The 18,994-nt window shown below is 38.9% G+C and overlaps 1 protein-coding gene across 6 annotated transcripts in view; it reads left to right on the top strand.

The window, feature by feature from the left end:
• The first annotated feature begins 4,713 nt into the window (after positions 1-4,713).
• The window catches only part of LOC115338835 (spidroin-2-like), a 40,399-nt gene continuing 26,118 nt past the window's right edge, over positions 4,714-18,994 (top strand). For 2 of the 6 annotated variants that reach the window (XR_003922543.1, XR_003922544.2), the window contains exon 1: positions 6,351-13,857. Coding sequence is in view for 1 of the 6 variants with exons in the window: in XM_030007749.2 (XP_029863609.1) it covers positions 4,714-4,858; positions 4,907-5,260 (499 nt within the window). In the remaining 5 variants the exon portion in view is untranslated. The other 4 variants (XM_030007749.2, XR_005932027.1, XR_003922545.1 and 1 more) reach the window with 4 other exon arrangements.

The following is an 18,994-nucleotide window of genomic DNA, read 5'->3' as shown; positions in this document are numbered from 1 at the left end:
GAGATTTTAAAATAATATTTTAGCAATTGGAGAGTTTCAGAACTTATTCAAGTGTAACCGAAACATTAAAATTGTTACAAAGAAGCACTAGTAAGAGTTACATTATCTGTACATGAAAATATAAACATCTTCAAGCTGTGATTTATATGCAAGCACAATTTTACAAAAATTAAGCATTAATCAGTTAGTAACTCAGACTAAGAATCCCAAATATAATGAGGTTACTATATCAGACCTGGGCCCTTCAACTGAACAGAGGTTTTTGTGCACGTCTATCTGAATTTGATATAAAGTTACTATAGGGAATTTAGTATATCTAACCTTGCTGTATCTAAATAAAGTTTCTGATACTGCATAGTACAAGGCATTACCAAACCAATGAAGATGGGGATTCGAACAAGAAATAAAAGGTGGTGATGGGCCTGGCTGGGGAGAGACAACTGAAGACAATTTAAAGGAATTGTTACACTGAAAGAAACTTGCTAGTAGAGTTCTTCAAAGATCTGTCTCGGAACTGACTTTAGTATTTTCATTAATTACACTGGCATTTAGTGTGCTACTGACTTTCACTAATGACTCAGAGCTGAGCAGCATTTTTGCAATAAAGAAGATTTTTGAAACATCGTATGGGAAACTTTTGAAGACTATAGATGGAATTGCTTATGTGACTAGATGAAAGTCAACAGCACAAAATTAAACATCATCCACCTGCTGGCAGGTCAGTATTTCTGTTATTAGCAGAATCTCATCTGTGGGAAACCATCAGGACAGAAGACAGACCCACACATGCTGTTCAACTGCTGAATCACTGTAGTTTCTGATGTGATGTAGCTTTCAAAAGGACAAATAGGATCCTCGAACACAGCAGGTGAGAACGTATCCAAAATCAATAAGTATTTCTTGTAGAAAGGGCTTGTGAGACTTCATCTGGCATACTGTCTGCATTTGTATTTCTGGTCAACATTGCTTAAGGATGATGAATTTTGGCTGGAATGTGAGCAAAGAGGAATTACAATGATCAGGGCACAGGTGACTGTCTAACAAGAAGAGACTAACTGTTCTTGGCTTGCATTACCTAATGAAGGTTGAGAAGGGATCTCTATAAATACATCACAGATGAAATACTAGAGAGTGAGAAGAGCTCGTGAAGTTAAAGGACAGTGTTGGCCAAAAAGAAATGGATACAAACTGGCAATGAATATATTTAGTCTTCACTCACAGCCTTGGCTTTCAGATATGACATAATTGCAAATAATTTTATGAAAGGGTCCTGGTAACAAAATACAAGCAGCAGCATGGTGAAATCAGGGTGGCCTATGAATGTGAGGTCCATTATGGTTTAATGATAACAGTAGGGCAATAGCTTGGTAAAAACTTTGATCTTAATGTGCAATCAAATCTTGTCCCACTTCTTTGCTCCATTTATCTCTGTTTCCTGGGGGTTTATGATCTGTCATTCTCTCCCCATGCAAATACAGCTCTCTTCTGAAAATGCTGCTACACTTTTTTCTTCCAAATTGTCCAAGGAATTAGTGTGATTAGTTTAAACAAAGAGCAACTCTCTCTTGTAAAGTTTGCTGCTGCTGTTTCAGACTTGCAGAAAGATCTATATGCCTGAAGATCTGTTCACTTTTTCCAACAAAGCCAGTGAGAATAAAACAGATATATTGTATTCTCTTAGGTCAACAAACATGGCTCAGATAATGAGGAAAAATAGGAAATGTGTATGGTTTTAATTGTCATACTTGTATTGTGACCTACTCTAAGTTAGAAAATTATTTATTTCTCTGAAATACAGGACTAAGATTTTGGGTTGTAAGAAAAAATATCAAGAACTGTTAGGACATGAAGCTGGTTACCTTGGAGACTCGGTCAGAAATTAATGAGCTGACATTAACTCTTGATGACTTCAGTCAAACAAGACTCAATGTGTAAAATGATCACAGTTAGAATCTGAAGCAAAAACCTGAGGTAGCTGGGAGTGGAGCTTTATTGTGCATTGCCAGTTCCATCCTGTCACTGAAACTGAACGTTTCCAGGCCAAAGAGACAAACAGGCACATCACGAACAGCCACAGCAGCTTTGTTGTTCCATTCTAACATAATGGACCCTAAATACTGTGGTTTAGTTAAGCACTAAAAGGGTATCTTGTTTTAAAAAGATGTTATGTGCAACTGTAAATATCAGTTCCTTAGAGGTCAAGTTCATCTAAGCTGTGCAGGAAGCCATGGTGAAAAAGAGCGGAGCTCATGCAGAAGCTCAGTCTCTCGCTTGTGATGCCACAGTGTTCCCTGCACAGAAAGCAGAAGCCCCGGCCAGCAAAACAGCAATGCTCCTGGAGAGATGGGACACAAATCAGAGGCTAGTAGGATCCCGTTTTCAAAGATTACAACTAAACTCATTTTGCAAAGTTAAAGCCAGTATTTTATTATGCCATAAATGCTATTCTTTAAGATTTGGCACCAGTAACAATCCAAATCCATTTTCAGCAGCTCCTAACTGGGTTAAAATACCATAAAGTCCATTTTAGGGAATTTGGTGAATGAAGACTATAAACAAATAACGTTTGATTATTATCTCAAAAGAACCAATAGCTGGCCTTGCCCAGGCTAGAGAGAAAAGACATTTCTAAATAAACAAGATTATTATGACTGCAGTAGCTAATTAGGGTGTGAAGCGTCCAGCTACTTAACATAAAGATAGTAGTTATAATAGTTAAGACCAGACTATAATCAAAAATAAGAAAACAACCTACACAAGATGAAATATATCATAAACAAAGTGTTGATTTTTTCAGTGTTTTTCAGTATTAATAAATAAACATGAATCCTCTGATCAGTGATTTAAATGTGAATCTTCTGATCAGATCCTCTAATGAATACAACTTGCTCCTTTCATATGTATGGAAGCAATCTACAGCATTAAGAAAACAAGTGCTCTTAACCTGTAATCTGATTCCTACGTGTTGTAAAAATGTTAATGTAATTTTTTGGCAGTTTTTGCCATGTCACGCTACAGCCTATGTTAATAAACTTTTTCTATTTCCAATGGCAAATTAGAGTTTTTCCCAAACCAAAATGCACTCTTCTCTATGTTATTATTGTTGGAAGGTGACCTAAAAGTAAGACAGGTTTTACAAATGGTCTTTTTAAGCCAAGTAAAAACTGCTGCCTTTCACTCAGTTACCCTTATCATTTTTCTAACTGAAAGAAAACATCTGAGAATACCACCTGAGTTACAAGTATCAGTTTAAACTATTACTCAGCACATGTGACTTAATGAAATCTCCCTTTTTATGTTAATCTTACGTTTCACTAATATAAAGAGATCGCTGTTTTATCCCTTTTTCAGTTTGAACTCAAGGAAGAGAACAAATCTAGCACTTAATTTTACCTTGGCAGTTTGTATCACTTTCTTTATTTCTTCTGTGGATGAAATGAGATAGAGCCCTGAGCTTGCTGAAAAGGTGCAATTAATATAGTTATTTTCATTCTTGAAAATAAAGGCACATTTTTTCTACATGCCATATGAATCCTTGACACTTCTGTGGATTCACAGAAGTTGGAATGGTTTTATCCATGCTAATCACTCCAAATACTGAAAATGGTGATCTACTCTTTCGGATAAAGGAAACTGAGTCTGTAACCTGGTCTAGAAAAATTATGTATCACATTGAACAGAGACATAGGTGTTAATCCTAGGAGAATTCAACTCCATTAGAAGCAGTCATCCTATTTAAAAATCCTTACAGTTTCTATTAGATAAGTCATTGTTTTGCATGGAGTTGTGCCGTGTTGATGTGATGTTTGAATTTAAATGTTTGCCACCTCTCTAGGTGTAACTTGAGTTCAAGCAAAGTTGAAGTGGTTTTTAGTCTAAATGCTAGTAACTATTGAGGTCAAAGAGCACTACAGATCAAATAGTGCATTCAAACAGAGATTAATAACTTTATAGTTTTTCCAGCTAGCCCACACTCTCTGATGGACTTCTATCGAGGGAGAGTTATGAGAAAATTATGCATAGCTTTTGGTCATCACACTACTGTCTCCTAACCATGAGAAAACTAGAATGTCAAAGCATAAGTTTGTTATTACAATGAAAGCAAACAGACCACTCATAATGGCTTATACTCATGTTTGACATGACCTTCTTCTAGCCTCCAGCCATAAACTGCCAGAGATTTTTTCTTCTTCCACCTCCAGCACCTAAGCCGCTATTCTGTATTTCCTCCACCTTTCCTTCTCATTCTTACGTAGCTTAAAATGCCCATCTGAACGTCTCACCTGTTTTCAAACAGACTGGAGGAGGGGGAAGTGGGTGAAGTTCAGTATGAGGTGGGGATCGTTGCGCTTGGGTCCCACACAACATGCGATATTCTCTGAAACATGCCACGATGTGGGGAAAAGGCTTCTTGACCTGACAATAATTTACCTGGAGTGCATGAAGTCTCCTCAGACAATTACTCTCCAGTGGGGGTCTAGCCATTCGGATTCTCAACTTAACAGCACTTTTAGCTTAAATAGGAAGTCTTGCGTTCGCCAGATGCTTGTAACAGCGAGGAGGTTGGCTGAGGGTGGGGAATTGGTTACCGAAGCGGATTAACGCGTGTCGGATGAGAAAAACACCGCGAAGGAAAGCGAGACGATTCGCGGAGTAAGAGCGGACCGGCAGCAACTAGGAGAAAGGGACGAAAAGCGTTCTGCCTCTCGGGAGATGGGACGCTGGGGTCGGACGGCTCTGCTCCCCTCGGGGAGGTTTCCCAGGGTGAACCAGACACCGGGCTTTGCTCCCGCGGCGGGCGGGCGGCCTGCTCGGCGACTGCTGGCGGCAGCAGCGTCGGTGGGGGCCGCGGCGGGGCGGGGGCTGGCGGCGGGGCCGGCGGGGCGTCCGGCGGGCTGGGGGGGGCCGGTGGGAGGAGGCCGTGCCTCTGCGGCGGAGGCCGGGGCGGGGGGAAGGCGCGGCCGGGGAAGCAGCGGAGCCGCCGCCGGCGGAGCGGACCCCGACTCCGCCGCCGGCACCGGGCCCAGCCGCGTGCGTCACTTCCTGCCGCCCGCGGGCGGAAGCGTCGCGGCCGCCGCCGCTCCGAGCGGCGCCGCGTGCGGGGCTGGCGGGTGGGGCCCGGTTGCCACGGCTCCGCCGACGGCGTCCCCCGGCGGGCAGGCCCCCGGGCCCTCCGCCCGGGCCCTCCGCCCGGGCCCGCAGACGCCGGAGCTGCTGGCGCCGCCGTGTGCTGCCCGCAGGAGGCGGAGCCCGAGCGCCGGTGAGGGGCGGTGGCGGTGGCGGGGCCCGGGGCCTGACCCGGCGTCCGGCTGCGCCGGGCGCGGCCCTCGGCGGCGGCGGGTCGCAGTCCGAGCGCTGTGGGTACCGCCGCGTTCCGTGGAGATCCCGCCTGGTTTAACAACGGCGGGGGCCGAGCGCCGTTCCCGGACGGTGTTAACGGGACTCAGCTCCACGGTGCTTTGGACCATGAAACCGCACGCATCCTGAATTTTGCTGTCGGTAACCCTCCTGGAGTGAGTACAGGCCGAGCTTTCGCCTAAATACTTCTGTCTTACCTATTTAACAACGTTCCCTGTATGTTGCTGCTGTTCTGGGGACCGGCAGGGATAAGACCGTATCTGGTGTACACTTCCCTCTTCTGTTTTGGAAGAATCTGCCTCTACGTTTGATTGAAAGTAATCTATTTGTGCACTAAATTAAAGTTAACAGAGCCCATGGTAATTCAGACTTTTTGGCTGCGCTGCGCATCTTACAGGGCAGCCTTACAGCTGGGATCGCAACTGCTTCAGTGGGGAGTTTCACATAGAATCATAGAACGGCTGGGGTTGGAAGGGACCTTTAAAGGTCATCTAGTCCAACCCCCCCTGCAATGAGCAGGGACATCTTCAACTACATCAGGTTGCTCAGAGCCCCGTCCAACCTGACCGTGAATGTTTCCAGGGATGGGGCATCTACCACCTCTCTGGGCAACCTGTGCCAGTGTTTCACCACCCTCATCGTGAAAAATTTCTTCCTTACATCTAGTCTAAATCTACCCTCTTTTAGTTTAAAACCATTACCCCTTGTCCTGTTGCAACAGGCTCTGCTAAAAGGTTTGTCCCCATCTTTATTATAAGCCCCCTTTAGGTACTGGAAGGCTCCTATAAGGTCTCCCTGGAGCCTTTTCTTCTCCAGGCTGAACAGCCCCAACTCTCTCGGGCTTTCCTCACAGGAGAGAATGTTCCGTCCCTCTGATCATTTTTGTGGCCCTCCTCTGGATGCACCCCAACAGGTCCATGTCTCCCCTGTGCTGAGGGTTCCAGAGCTGGACACAGTGCTCAGGTGGGGTCTCACCAGAGCAGAATAGAGGATCACCTCCCTCGACCTGCTGGCCATGCTTCTTTGATGCAGCCCAGGGTACAGCTGGCTTTCTGGGCTGCAAATACTAAGACTATATCTGAATGTTCACAAAGTAAAGAGGTCTTTGGAACACCTCCGACTGAATGCTATTAAAATCTTAAACCTATTTGCCCAGTTGGGATGACTTGTTAATTAGGTAGACCTGGGCAAGAATTTTCTGACACCATCCATTTCTAACAGAAAGGAATTTTGACAAAGTCAAAGTATTATGTTTTTAACAATCCAATGTTCTAACTTTTTATTAAAAATGTAACAATGTTAAGTGTCTTTTAGACTATGTTAAGAGTGTGAAAATAATCAAATTTATCAGTGAGACAGAAAATCCAGCTCCTAACCGAATCTACAGTCCAGGATTTCTGGACTGATATATTTCTCTACAGAACACTGAAAATAATCTATTTACTGACAGAACACATTATTTTCTTTAGCATTTTCTTTTATGTTCTTTAGCATAATGTTTAGTGTTGTTTAACTTTTTGTTATTTGTTATTTGAATAAAAAAAATTGTCTTCATGAAACAAACAAATACAAATTGTTAATGTGTTTATTACACTTTTTTAAGTTCCCCTCTATCTTAAAAAAGTCAGACAAGTGAAATGATAAAAAAATATAGGCACTTTGCCTCTGAATTTCCATTATTAGCAGAAGATTCATTAACTTGATTAATGCAAGTACTGTAATATTGCAAGGGTTTTTTTCAATTCTGTCTGGTTTTGGAGGCCTTGCATTTCAGATGACCTAAAAATAGGATATTACAGCACAGATCATGCTACACAAACAGATATCAAAGAAATACCAGAATTAAAGGAGCTAGCTATTGCTACGCAAGCTTTAATCAAGGTAAATTTGGAAAGTATCATAACAGATACTTTCTGTACATACAGACAGAGTTGTCTTCATGCTCTAGAACGTGTACTTTTGTCACTGTCATCTCTGTTTTGTGTAATTCTTAAGGAATCTGTTTTGGCTTTTCTTCTGTCTTCATATACCTATTTCAGCTAAATTATATAAATTTCTGTTTTCAAAATAGAATAATATACAAGTATTGATAGATGAATTAGGGACTGGATTGCTTGGCTATCTGAATCAGAGGAAATTATGTAGGGATTAACATTGTTTAATGTACAAAAAAAGTTAAACATAAGTGAAAATTCTGAAGGTTTAAACTTATCTAATAGTGGCTAAGAGTCTGGAATTAAATGTGGGCCTGTCAGTTCCATTGATACTTGCCTGATACCAGTTATGAGTATGGCTAAGGAGACCTCACACATCTGATCAAGGAGATTAAATAAAATCACATACAAAAGCAAATTAGAAAGAAGATCCAAATGTGTTATTGATTATTTGCACAATTATATGTGTATCTTCAGCAGTGTCTCACTGAAATTTAATGCATAGACTTGGGAGGGAGGGTGCAGTACATAAGGGGGCACAGTGCAGTCTGCTTAACGTAAATGCCTTAGCAACTTGTGGTGGAAGACTGGTGCCTCTAGAGACCTGCAGAGGGAGGTCTGTTCCATCAGAATGAGGTGTTTCTTTCTGTCCCTTTACTGTGTAAGAAATTAGGAAGGAAGGTGCTTCAGGATATAAAATAATTACGTGCACAAAAAAGTTAATTTCCTAGGAAAAAAACCTTTTCTTTTTAGTTCTTTGGTGGTATATATAGAGATAAGAACTAAAATTAAATCCTTTTGGTACTATTTTTAGAAGCAATATCTCATTCTACCTCACATCCCTGAAAGACTTCAGAGTATTTTGCTTGTCTGAGCCACTGGCAAGCAGAATGTTTTTCCTTTAACACTTCGTCTGTCACTTCTTGCTAAAATGCAGTTATTTTTATTCTTTTTACCATAAAAATACTTTGCAGAGTGTTGAATTAGGGTTTACCATAAAAATACTTTGCAGAGTGTTGAATTAGGATTTATAAACAAGTTTTGACCACTTTCTGAGCTTACATTTTGATATTTGTATTGATACATATGTGTGGGTCTCCTTTGCAGAATCTGACTAGTTACCATCTGGCAGATACTTGTGTCTTCCTAAATTAGGGGGTTTTTTTGAGAAAGCTAGATATTTTTCTTGCATAAATATTCTCTGCCTGTCAAATATTGAATCCAAATCTCTTTACAGTACGCAGTACTGAAGGTTTGGAGAGGGGGAGTTTTTACTTTAACAGAGAACACTTTGTACATCTGGATACAAAGTGTATTTATATTGAGGGTCCATTCTCATGCTTTCCTTGCCTGGGACTACTGAAATAGATGCTTAATATTGTACATTCAGATCTTCCATTTCATGAGTTACAGTTTCCTTAATGTCAGTTTTAAAATTTTATCATCCACAGGACTGATACAATGGACCGGTGCTTACAACAAGCATTACAAAGATGTCATTGATACTTCTGACATGGCAATATATATTCATTTTGGCACATTTTTATAATTTATGTTTTGTTCTGCAGAAGTAATTACAGTTTTCTTCATATAATTACTTTTTAATTTCATTAGAGAACATAATGGTGCAATATTTCATATTTTCATTATAGAAGGCTCCCCAAGACTTTATTTAACAGTCAGATTTGTTATTTGGGCTGAGAATCAGCTCACAGATTAAGAAACCTACATTTAGGTGTCTCACGGGGGTATCTTTGTCTGAGCAGGGCATCTAAGCTTCGCATATAGTCGGTGCAAATCTGTCTTTGTAGTCAGTGGAGATGTCTAAAGATATGCTGCTTGGCCTCTGTCTCTGGTTTCAGAAAGGGACAGTTTCCTTTAGCCCTGTGTCATGTCTGCCAGCCCTGCGTAAGATGTCTTTCATACCGCATTTCTTCTGACACTAAACCATGTGTGCACGAGCAACTGAGTCAAGTTCCATTGACTTTGTTGCCTGTAGCAGAAACTTCCTCACCTACTTCTTATGCAGACACCTAAATTTAGGTGATTTGCTCTGCAGATGGAAACTCCTGCTGACAGCCTAAGAAGTCCAAAGCATGGATGTGAAGCTGTGAACTCTTGACAGGTGTTGAGACCCCTGCCCAAGTGACTGTTATAGACCAAAGACGATACTGTAGGGCATAGAAATGCATTAGATGCTTGTATTTAGGTGAATGAATCTAGCCATCAGCATCTTGGAACAGAGTAATGGAACAGTCGCACTTTTCTTTTAAGTAGCTTACTTTGTATATAGAAATAAATAATACTAAGATTTTGATTCTGAGCTTGTTCACTCCCTCCAGCAAGATTTGTTCATCTACAAAAGCATTATTCAAGCACAATATGAAGAAAAAATTGAAGATCAGGCTTCAAATCTTTGTAAATACGTAAATGATCAACTGACAGACATTGAGTTTTTACATAAATGGGTAAAGAGAAAAATCCTTGTTGACTTACATATTAATCTTCACTAGATGCCAGTTCTCATTCATATAACTTCTTTGTGCAGACTGATACAATATTTTACTTAATGAAAAGTAATCCACAGAAGTATTGAAAATAAGGAAATAAAGAAAAGTGCTAATATAGATTTAAAAGTGACTGTCTAAGGTGTCTTTGCAAATTTGCAATTAAGAGAACATGGATTACATTGTACTTGGCATATTAACAACCATATCTGGGAAAACTTCTTAAATTGTAGTGTGGTTATTTCTAATAAAATACTTTATAACAATATTTTAATAGGCAAGAAACGTAGCACACTTCCTGTGTGTATAAATTATTGACTGTTCTTGTCCCATGTGTTTGTTTGAAAATAGTAGTCAATGATCTTTAGGTAGTAAGTCACAGCCCATGCCAACATTAACACTCCCAAGCAATCATATTGCAGCTAGTGAGCACTCCCTGCAAGGGAGAAATATGCATAAAGCCTCAGTTTCAGGCTTCTGATATGAACATAAAAAACCCAAATATTTAAAAAATCAATACAGCAAAAAAAAGTTATAGAAAAGGAACATGAGCTTAGTATTTTTTTTTAAGTTCAAGAGCTTTTTAATTTTCTTAAATGAAAAAGAAGAGTATATAAAAGTTGTTTGGTTTGGTTTTGTAATTGCTTGTGTCCTTTTGTTGCACATCAAAGTTCTCAGTAATTTGTTACACACTGAATTGCAGAAAGAGGTTCAAATTCAACAAAGCTACCAACAACAGTCAGGTGATGCACTGGCTGTTCTCAGAGCAAATACTGAGGTGGGCTTCAATTCTTAATGTGGTAGCAGACTGCTGGTCTGAGTATTAATATGTCATAAACTAATTACAGAGAATAGCTTTGCACTTCAAAATCTGGAGAAGGGTGTATTTGGATTTTTTGTGAAGACTAAGCATTTAAACTATATGGAATAGAAACAAAATAATTAACACAAAAATATAGTTGTTTTTACAAGTATTGTTTTTTCCCCCCCTTATGCAGTTTAGCATACTCAAGTACAGGTTTAGGTAAGTAACATAGTTGCTACAATATGAATGAGGTATGTTAGTAGATACCAGTGGAAGAAAGCAAAAATTACAGGTTTTAATTTCCTGACTAGTGAAAAACAATTGACCACAAAGTAGTCAAGCAGTGTAGGATTAGACCCAAATATGCAGTCAGTGCACACTTTTCCATCTTATTGAGGGTAGTCAAATCAAATGAAGGGATGAGCATGCTTTAATTCACAGCAAATGAAGGGACCTTGCTTTAATTGACAGTCTGTGATTGGGTCTGTTAGGAGGCAGAAACACAGTAATCACATAAAATGCTCTTTGGTTCAGTAAAAAATGAAAATATCTTGATAAATTTGGTAGTTGAACTCTAAGGCTACCTAATAGAGAATGGTGACCAGTTGTGGGCACTCCAGGTGGCTTTGTACTGCCCTCTAGGGACTGTCCCACTCACTTATTAACAGATTTCAGGATGTAATTGGAACAGTAAAAATAATCCAAATTAGAAAGTATAGAACTTAAATTTCATCTTTCTTCCCCCACATGCAAATGGAGCATGCAAGTTTGTACTTATTGACAAAAAAAAGTCAGTATTTAAAAGAAAGAAAGAAAGAAAAGAGAGAAAAGAAAGAAAGGAAGGAAGAAATAAAAAAAATAAACCACTTATATGGATAGTTGGGAAAGGTAGTGGGTAAAAAAATTTAGCTATAATTATTCTACTGTTGTTTGTACATAGCCCAGTCAAGTGGAGATGTATAGTGGGAAGTGTGTGTAGTATATTAACAGCACATACTGTATAACACAGTATGTAGAAAATCATAGAGAATCCTGGAAGGAGAAAAGAACGTGTTGTTTTTACAGAATGAATGATCTGCTAGACATGTGAAGGGACAGGAGAACAGGTGCACTGGTGAATGAGTTCAAACCAGCATTAATCATGTGGATGTTTCAGAGAACAGGGTAGAGAAATGTGAAGCAAAGGAGGAAAGTTCACAGAAAAGATACGAGGAACTGTGAGGCTGAGGAATTTTAAAAAGATGTGAGAGGAAATCAGAATGCTGAAAAGACTGAGCAAGTGACAGAACATGATATGCATTTCAAGAATGTTGCATAGCTTAAAGTGGGTGTTTGGAAGGCAAAAGCTAGGCTTTAGCAGTGAAGGAAAGGGTAGCTTCTGTAAAGAAAGAAACTACAAGATTTATTAAGACTTCACAGAGAGTAAAGATGTTTATTTTTTACATTTGTTCTTCTTCATTCCTGGATAATGATATGTAGCACCATCACTTGAAGAAAGAAATTCTGCTCCAAAACCAAGTGTAAAATAGGGGGGTGGGGGGGGGGGGGGGGGGTGAGAATTGTGGAATGTTCCTAGCAATTACTTTAATAGTTTAAGCAGAGTTGGTTTAAAAGAGCGCTGTAGACTATATAGACTATTTGAAGAAAAACTATGTTCCTTTTAAAATTAGATAGAGAAACATTCCTTTTGGGAAGTAGTCACTTCTGACAAAAATTAAGGGAGTGGCATTTGTCTCCTGGAACACTTCATCAATAATGTAGACATGTTTATGATGCAGCTGTGCTGACCTTGCTTTCTTGATAGTCAAGGCAGAGAAATAGGTATTTTTTAGGACACAGTTCATCTGATCAATGTTAGATACCTACTTAAGGGTGAATTGAGTTGTCCTCTGGACTCATCTGACTTTCAACTAAATCTCCACAGACTATTAAAAAAGCAAAGTGTGACTAGCTAAAATGTGAGTGTCTACATGCGATCAAGTACTGCTGCACAGACCATCTAGAATAATGCAAACTTCATTTTGTGTGTGAAAAGTTTTCTTTCCCAAGTCCAGCTCATGTAATCACTCCATGGTGAAAAATGCATATGAATGCCATGGAGAATATGGTAGCAGTCTTCTCACCAGGGGATTGCAGGGTCAGGTTCCCTTTGCTTTGCTTTGTCTTTGGAAGATCTTGCATTACTCTTGGATTCTTCTGGTCCAGCTTCAGCAACCAGGTAGAGATTCGCCTGGTCCCAGGCACGTGTGTAGTTTCGTAGGTAGGGTGCTCTGAGAAAGGAGAACTAACTGAGGTTGAGTCCACTGTGGCTGAGGAAATGATTGAACCCTACTTCTTTCACTTCCTCAGCGAGTGCTACAGATGTTAATGTCTTACACAAGAGATAGTAATTTCTGCTAATATTAATATTTTAAAGAAGTTGACTGATACTTAATCACCTAACCTTGGAGAATAGGTATCTCGGTACTCCTGAAGGAAGAGCTCAAACACACTTTTGAGCTTAGTGTTTCCTAATGGCCAGCCGTTGGCAGTGCACCACCTTGGAGACATAGTTCTGTATAAAGGGAGGCTGCACATGTTGTTTTTCTTTGAAAGTCTTATTTTTATTTTTTGATTACATAAGAACTAAATCATCTATTGTAGGTGCTCTTTTTTTATCCTTTAATGTAATTTAAACACTTTGCTTGTGCAATCAAGCAGATGCAGAAATAAATGCCAGTAATGCAAAGATACTATTTTAATCGTTGATTTTGTTCATTCTGTACTTATGCTGTATTTTCTCCTTATTTTATTTCTTTTATGTTTTAAATACATTCTTTGATTTAAAATATATAGGATATGCAAATTTTTTCCAAATTTCCTTTTTCTTTGCTGTGCATTTGAATTCTCTAGTATTATAGATTATGTATTAGATAGAACACACTTTTTGTTTAAGCATTTGAAATGTCAGATACAGAAAATTTTATTTTGGATACTAGAACAGAACTCTCGAATGTAAAATATGCATTATGATGTGTTCAAATTACAAAAAATATTCTGTAGCTTTCAAAAGGTTTATGAGGCTTATGCAAAGTCTCACTGAAGAATCTTTTCTTGTAATAGAAGTATTACAACATAAATGGAGAAGACACAGCATGTTCACCAGGAAAACTGTTGAAGCTTTTATGTAACAAACTACACAAGGAAGAGTCCATAATTGAAGACCTGGAGAGAAAACTGCAGGAATACCAAAAAAAAAGGAAGGACTGAAATGGTATGTTTTTGTCAAAGATCATAAACTCATTATCCAAATGTGGAAATCTTTAAACAAATTCAATGAAGTGTATTTCTAGTGCCATTATTTTTATAGGAAACATTAGGTTGGGAAGGTAGAACACTATTTGGGATTATCCTGTGCTATCGTAAGTATTTTGACTAAAATAATTTATAGTACTCTATTAATGTCACACAAATTTCTATCAGTGATAGTCTGACCAAGAGTTGGTAGTTGTACTACCTTTTTAGATCTATTGTTTTAATAAAATAAAATATTTTATAAAATATTTTTGTAAAAACTTAACAAAAAAATCAACTCCAAAAGTTTTAAAAAACTTTTATAAAATATTGCTCTCAGTGCTATTCTTATTCCATGCATGAACATCTCAGTTACAGAAAACTCCACCTCTGTTCTACTGCTACTTACAGAAGTAATTACATCTTCTCGTGTTTCAATTTGTTCCTACTGTCTCTAAATAACTTCAAAAATAAATATTTTATTTTTTTTCTTCAGAATTGTGTTGTTAATCATTTAAGTCAGCATTTTGAGTATTCACTGAAGATATATCTTCATTTAAAATGTAAAATAAAATATAAAATCCCCCGTGTTTGATTTTTCGTAACTCCTGGAGTAGAAGTTCATGGACTATCACAGCTACTTGGGTACAACCATTAATAGACATGAGAAGCCCTTTTCAATTATGAATCTTTTTCCCCACCCAAATGCAGACATAAATAGGTAGTTATAATGGCTAAGAACTGTCCTACTTTCTCAGTCCGTAGTCTTCAAATAGGGAACCCAGTTCCGTCTCATATGTCCAAACATCACCTTCGTATCCCTTCTGTAATAGGGATGTAAACATGTCCTTCTCCTACCCAAATTAACTATACTCATCTGCAGTTCACTGAAGTATGAGAAATCTGTAACACTTTTTCAAAACTTCACATATGCTTTAGGCTGATAAAAAGCAGTGTCAGGCTCTAAGCCTGACACTGCATTGCTTTTTCATCTCTGCTCTCTATGCACCATTGAAATGTGTAGTACTAATGAGATCTGAAAATGCCATCTAACTGTGCTGGCAGCCACTTAAGGTAGACAGTATGGCCTGTAAAGGAGAAATATGGGGTCTACGATGTACCCTCTGAGGAAACGAGGTATCTCTCCCCAGTTGGAATTCATAGCTGTGCAACCTGTTCTAGAACTGGATCATTAAGCCAGGTCAGTCATTCCTGCATACGGAAGGAAGTGATAGTAATTCCTTCTTGCAGCAAACTGTTAGCTACAACAGTCAACAGTGATACGGCTTATATCTCTTTTGCTTCATTTGGGTAAGCCCCAATGAGGCTGTTTTACTTTATGAAAATAAATATGTTTAAATGTTCTCTGTAACGAGAGCTGCAATCCAGGCTCCCATGTGAATATACTAAGAGGCTGCCATTGCATTCTTTATGGCTCACATTTCTTCTCCAAAAGAGAAGGCTGGATGTGAACAGGGGTTGTCATTATCACAGTAGGCTCCGGAATTCTAGGGTTACAGAATCATGTCCTCACTATCTTTTAAAAGTTCTAAATTGGTGGGAGTACTTTTAGAACACCTAGCTGGATCAGAAAGCAGCTTGTAAAGAATCCTTTGTAACCTCCACTGGAAATTAGATGTTAAGCCTTTCGTTGCTATTAGGGTTCAAAATAGTTGGGCAGCAGTACGTAAACTGTCTTGCAGCTTTTAGCAGTACAAGTTCAAGTAGTTGTAGATTTTAGTGCCTGTAATGCAGAATTCTTTAGTGCATCGTCAGGGACTTTGATGCAGATTTTGGACTCTGCCTCTTAACCAAATGGCATGTGTATACCCACTGTAATGGCTGTGAAACCCACTGCAAAGACACCCAAGCTGCCAGCTGGTGGTCATTGTGGAGCCAGATACAGTATACTAATATATATGCATGCGTTGTATCTAAAACATTGAGTTCTGCCTTTAAAAAAAAAAATATCATACTTGTAGATTCTCACTAATAACATAAACTGAGAAGGTAAATAGTATTCCAACTTTTTATGTTACAAACAAATTATATTAGTTTGAAATGGCAGAGGGTGTGGAGAGAAGCAAAATGTTAATTGACTATATACTAATTATAGGATTTAAGCAAGGGGGAGGGGAAATGGGCATAGTCATACTCCCATCAAGAACCATCTATCTGGTACAACCATACCTGTAAAGTTGAAATCTGACTAAAACAGCTTTATAGAAAAGATGAAGTAGTTAAAAAAAAAAAAAAATTAGAGGAGTGGTATTCAACATCAAAGAATAATTTGTTTTTTAAATTGTTGGTAACTGTACATTAAGACTCTTGTAATGCTGAACTTGTGCTAGCATAACCCTCTGGTGAGGTTCTGTTACAAGTGGCAAACTGGAGAAGAGGATGAGTAACTCTTGAAGCACTCCTTCATATCATGTGAAGACACAGGTGGCACATTAGAAATTTTTTCTTCCTGAAATATATTCAGAAAATGAGAATTTTCTATCAAAACTTTTTAAATTAGCATAACAAAATGCTGCTTTTGACCTAATTGAATGCTGATAGTAGTTTTCTAAGGAAAGAATAGAATAGCATAGAATAGAATAGAATAGAATAGAATAGAATAGAATAGAATATTTTCAGTTGGAAGGGACCTACAAAAATCATCTAGTCCAACTGCCTGACCACTTCAGGACTGACCAGAAGTTAAAGCATGTTATTAAGGGCACTGTCCAAATGTCTCTTAAACTCTGACAGGCTTGGGGCATCAACCACCTCTCTAGGAAGCCTGTTCCAGTGTTTGACCACCCTCTCAGTAAAGAAATGCTTCCTAATGTCCAGTCTAAACCTCCCCGGCGCAGCTTTGAACCATTCCCATGTGTCCTACCACTGGATCCCAGGGAGAAGAGCTCAGCACCTCCCTCTCCACTTTGCCTCCTCAGGAAGCTGTACAGAGCAATGAGGTCACCCCTCGGCCTCCTTTTCTCCAAACTAGACAAGCCCAAGGTCCTCAGCTGCTTCTCAGAGGACATTCCTTCCAGCCCTTTCACCAGCTTTGTTGCCCTCCCCTGGATGCATTCAAGTACCTTAACGTCCTTCTTAAATTGTGGGGCCCAGAACGGCACACAGTGCTCAAGGTGAGGCCAAGGTGAATTATAAGTCAATAACATGCCATAAGTATATGAACACATTTGTGTATGCAAGTGGGTTTTTATGCACATGCATGCAATATTTCAAAAGCTTGATTTACCTTGGTGAGGGAAACTGACTGAGGCTTAAAATCTGAACACAATAATATGAACAAAAAAGCTGAAATCTCTAAGAAAATAAGTAGTATGTAACCATAAAGACATAGTCTCATAATCAAGGAAGAGAACAGCTTTTACTAAAGTCCTGTTTTAGTTCCATGGCAAGGTGAGATTAGCAAATGATAGACATTAAAGCAACATATAACAAATGTGGAAAAAGGGAAAAAAAATACGTAGCTGCTGTATTTGATTTTGTCATCTATGGAAGTCTTTTAAATCTAACAAAATGACACCAGCCAGGAAGGGACTAACAAGTTGCTATTGGCCCAAATAGCTCCATTTACCTTTTCAAGGCATGTCAGAGCTGGAAAAAAGATTAAAGACAGCATAGCTTTGGAGGGAAAATAGGCATTTCATTGCAAACTCTTTGACAGATTAGAAGTTTTTGAAGGGTATAAAATGAACAATGTATCAAAGAAAGTACTATAAATGGCACCATTAAGGACAAAATAATGTATTGGGAGCAAAGGAAGTGGCTGCAACTGTATGACCTTACTCTTAGGTAAAAATTGTGGAATTATTAATAACATGAAAATCCTGGGGACAGTTTAAAAAAGCATGTCCTGTATATAGGAGGAGGGAGAACAAGGTGCTTGTATCCCAGGTTAACAAGTACTTTCTGATTTATTAACCTCCAGAAAGGATTTTACATGTTTACAGAGAGTACATATTTCTAGATGAGGAAACCCAGATAGCTTAGATCCAGGGGTCCCCCAGAGACTGCTGCCCTGTTTATGTTAGCTATGTTAACGTAATGGCAAGCTTAATACGGGTTTTCCTAATCGACACTAAGGGCTTTATATGAAATATATATTTTCCAACAAAGCTGATTTCATTATTTCAGTAGAATACAAGTTTGGTTGAGTGGTATCTGTGAAGACAAGACTTTTGCAAGGAGTTAGATTTAGTAGCACTGTTTAAAATATAGTATTCAATATGCTATACTAAGATATGTCATGCCTTAAAATTTAGTTTTGTGATCTTCCACTAAGGGTTGGGAAGATCCTAGAAGTCTGTAGTTTCAGACCTCAGGTAGAGATAGGCATACATGGAGGAGGACCTTTGCCTACCAGGAGGCATAGCAGCGAAGTTTCCTCTTCAGTTCAAGAACTTCAGTCAAAGTTACATTAATTACATAGACTGTGGATCTTGCAGGGTAAATATCTACTGTTGCCATTTGTCCTTTTAACTCCAATAAGATGGGATGCTGTCCAGCATAATTTATGATCCAGATAAAGACATTTTCTTTGGGCAGAGCTCCTGTTCAACAGTGGAAGATTTCAAAAAATACCAGTAAATGAGGAATCAACATTGTATAGGTCTTGTTCGTTTGTTTGTTTAATAAAGTTCTGTAATAATTAATAAAAGTTCCACATTATTAATTGGTGACCTGGAATTAAATTTAAACACTACTGATTAAACTTGTAGGCAACACGAATGATAGGTAAGTAAAGACAGCACATAGCAGTCATAGCAACCTGTCGTGAACTAGGTCCATTGAAACAAATTATTAGTTATACCTCTAGAAGCAAGGAATGCAGCCCATAACTACGGAATGGGGACCTATCTTCAGGAATTTGGTATCTACCAAAAAAAGGGGGGGGGGGGGGGGGGGGGGGGGGGGGGGGGTGCAGTGCAGAGTACCCTGGCAACTGAACACAGATTCCTGATTTACAACAGTTTTTGAAAGGGTTGGTATAATTTTTCAATGATTAGATAAGTGTAAGGAGCTATCTGATCTCTGGAATCTTGTGAGTACTAGTCCTAGTCTGCACAGTTAGGGAAGCGAACAAGAAAAAGTCAAAACATTTT

Source organism: Aquila chrysaetos, chromosome 3 (assembly GCF_900496995.4).
Source record: "Aquila chrysaetos chrysaetos chromosome 3, bAquChr1.4, whole genome shotgun sequence".
Classification (NCBI taxonomy): Eukaryota; Metazoa; Chordata; class Aves; order Accipitriformes; family Accipitridae; genus Aquila; species Aquila chrysaetos.
The sequence above is the reverse complement of the archived record's forward strand: the minus strand, read 5'-3'. Positions and strand labels throughout refer to the sequence as shown.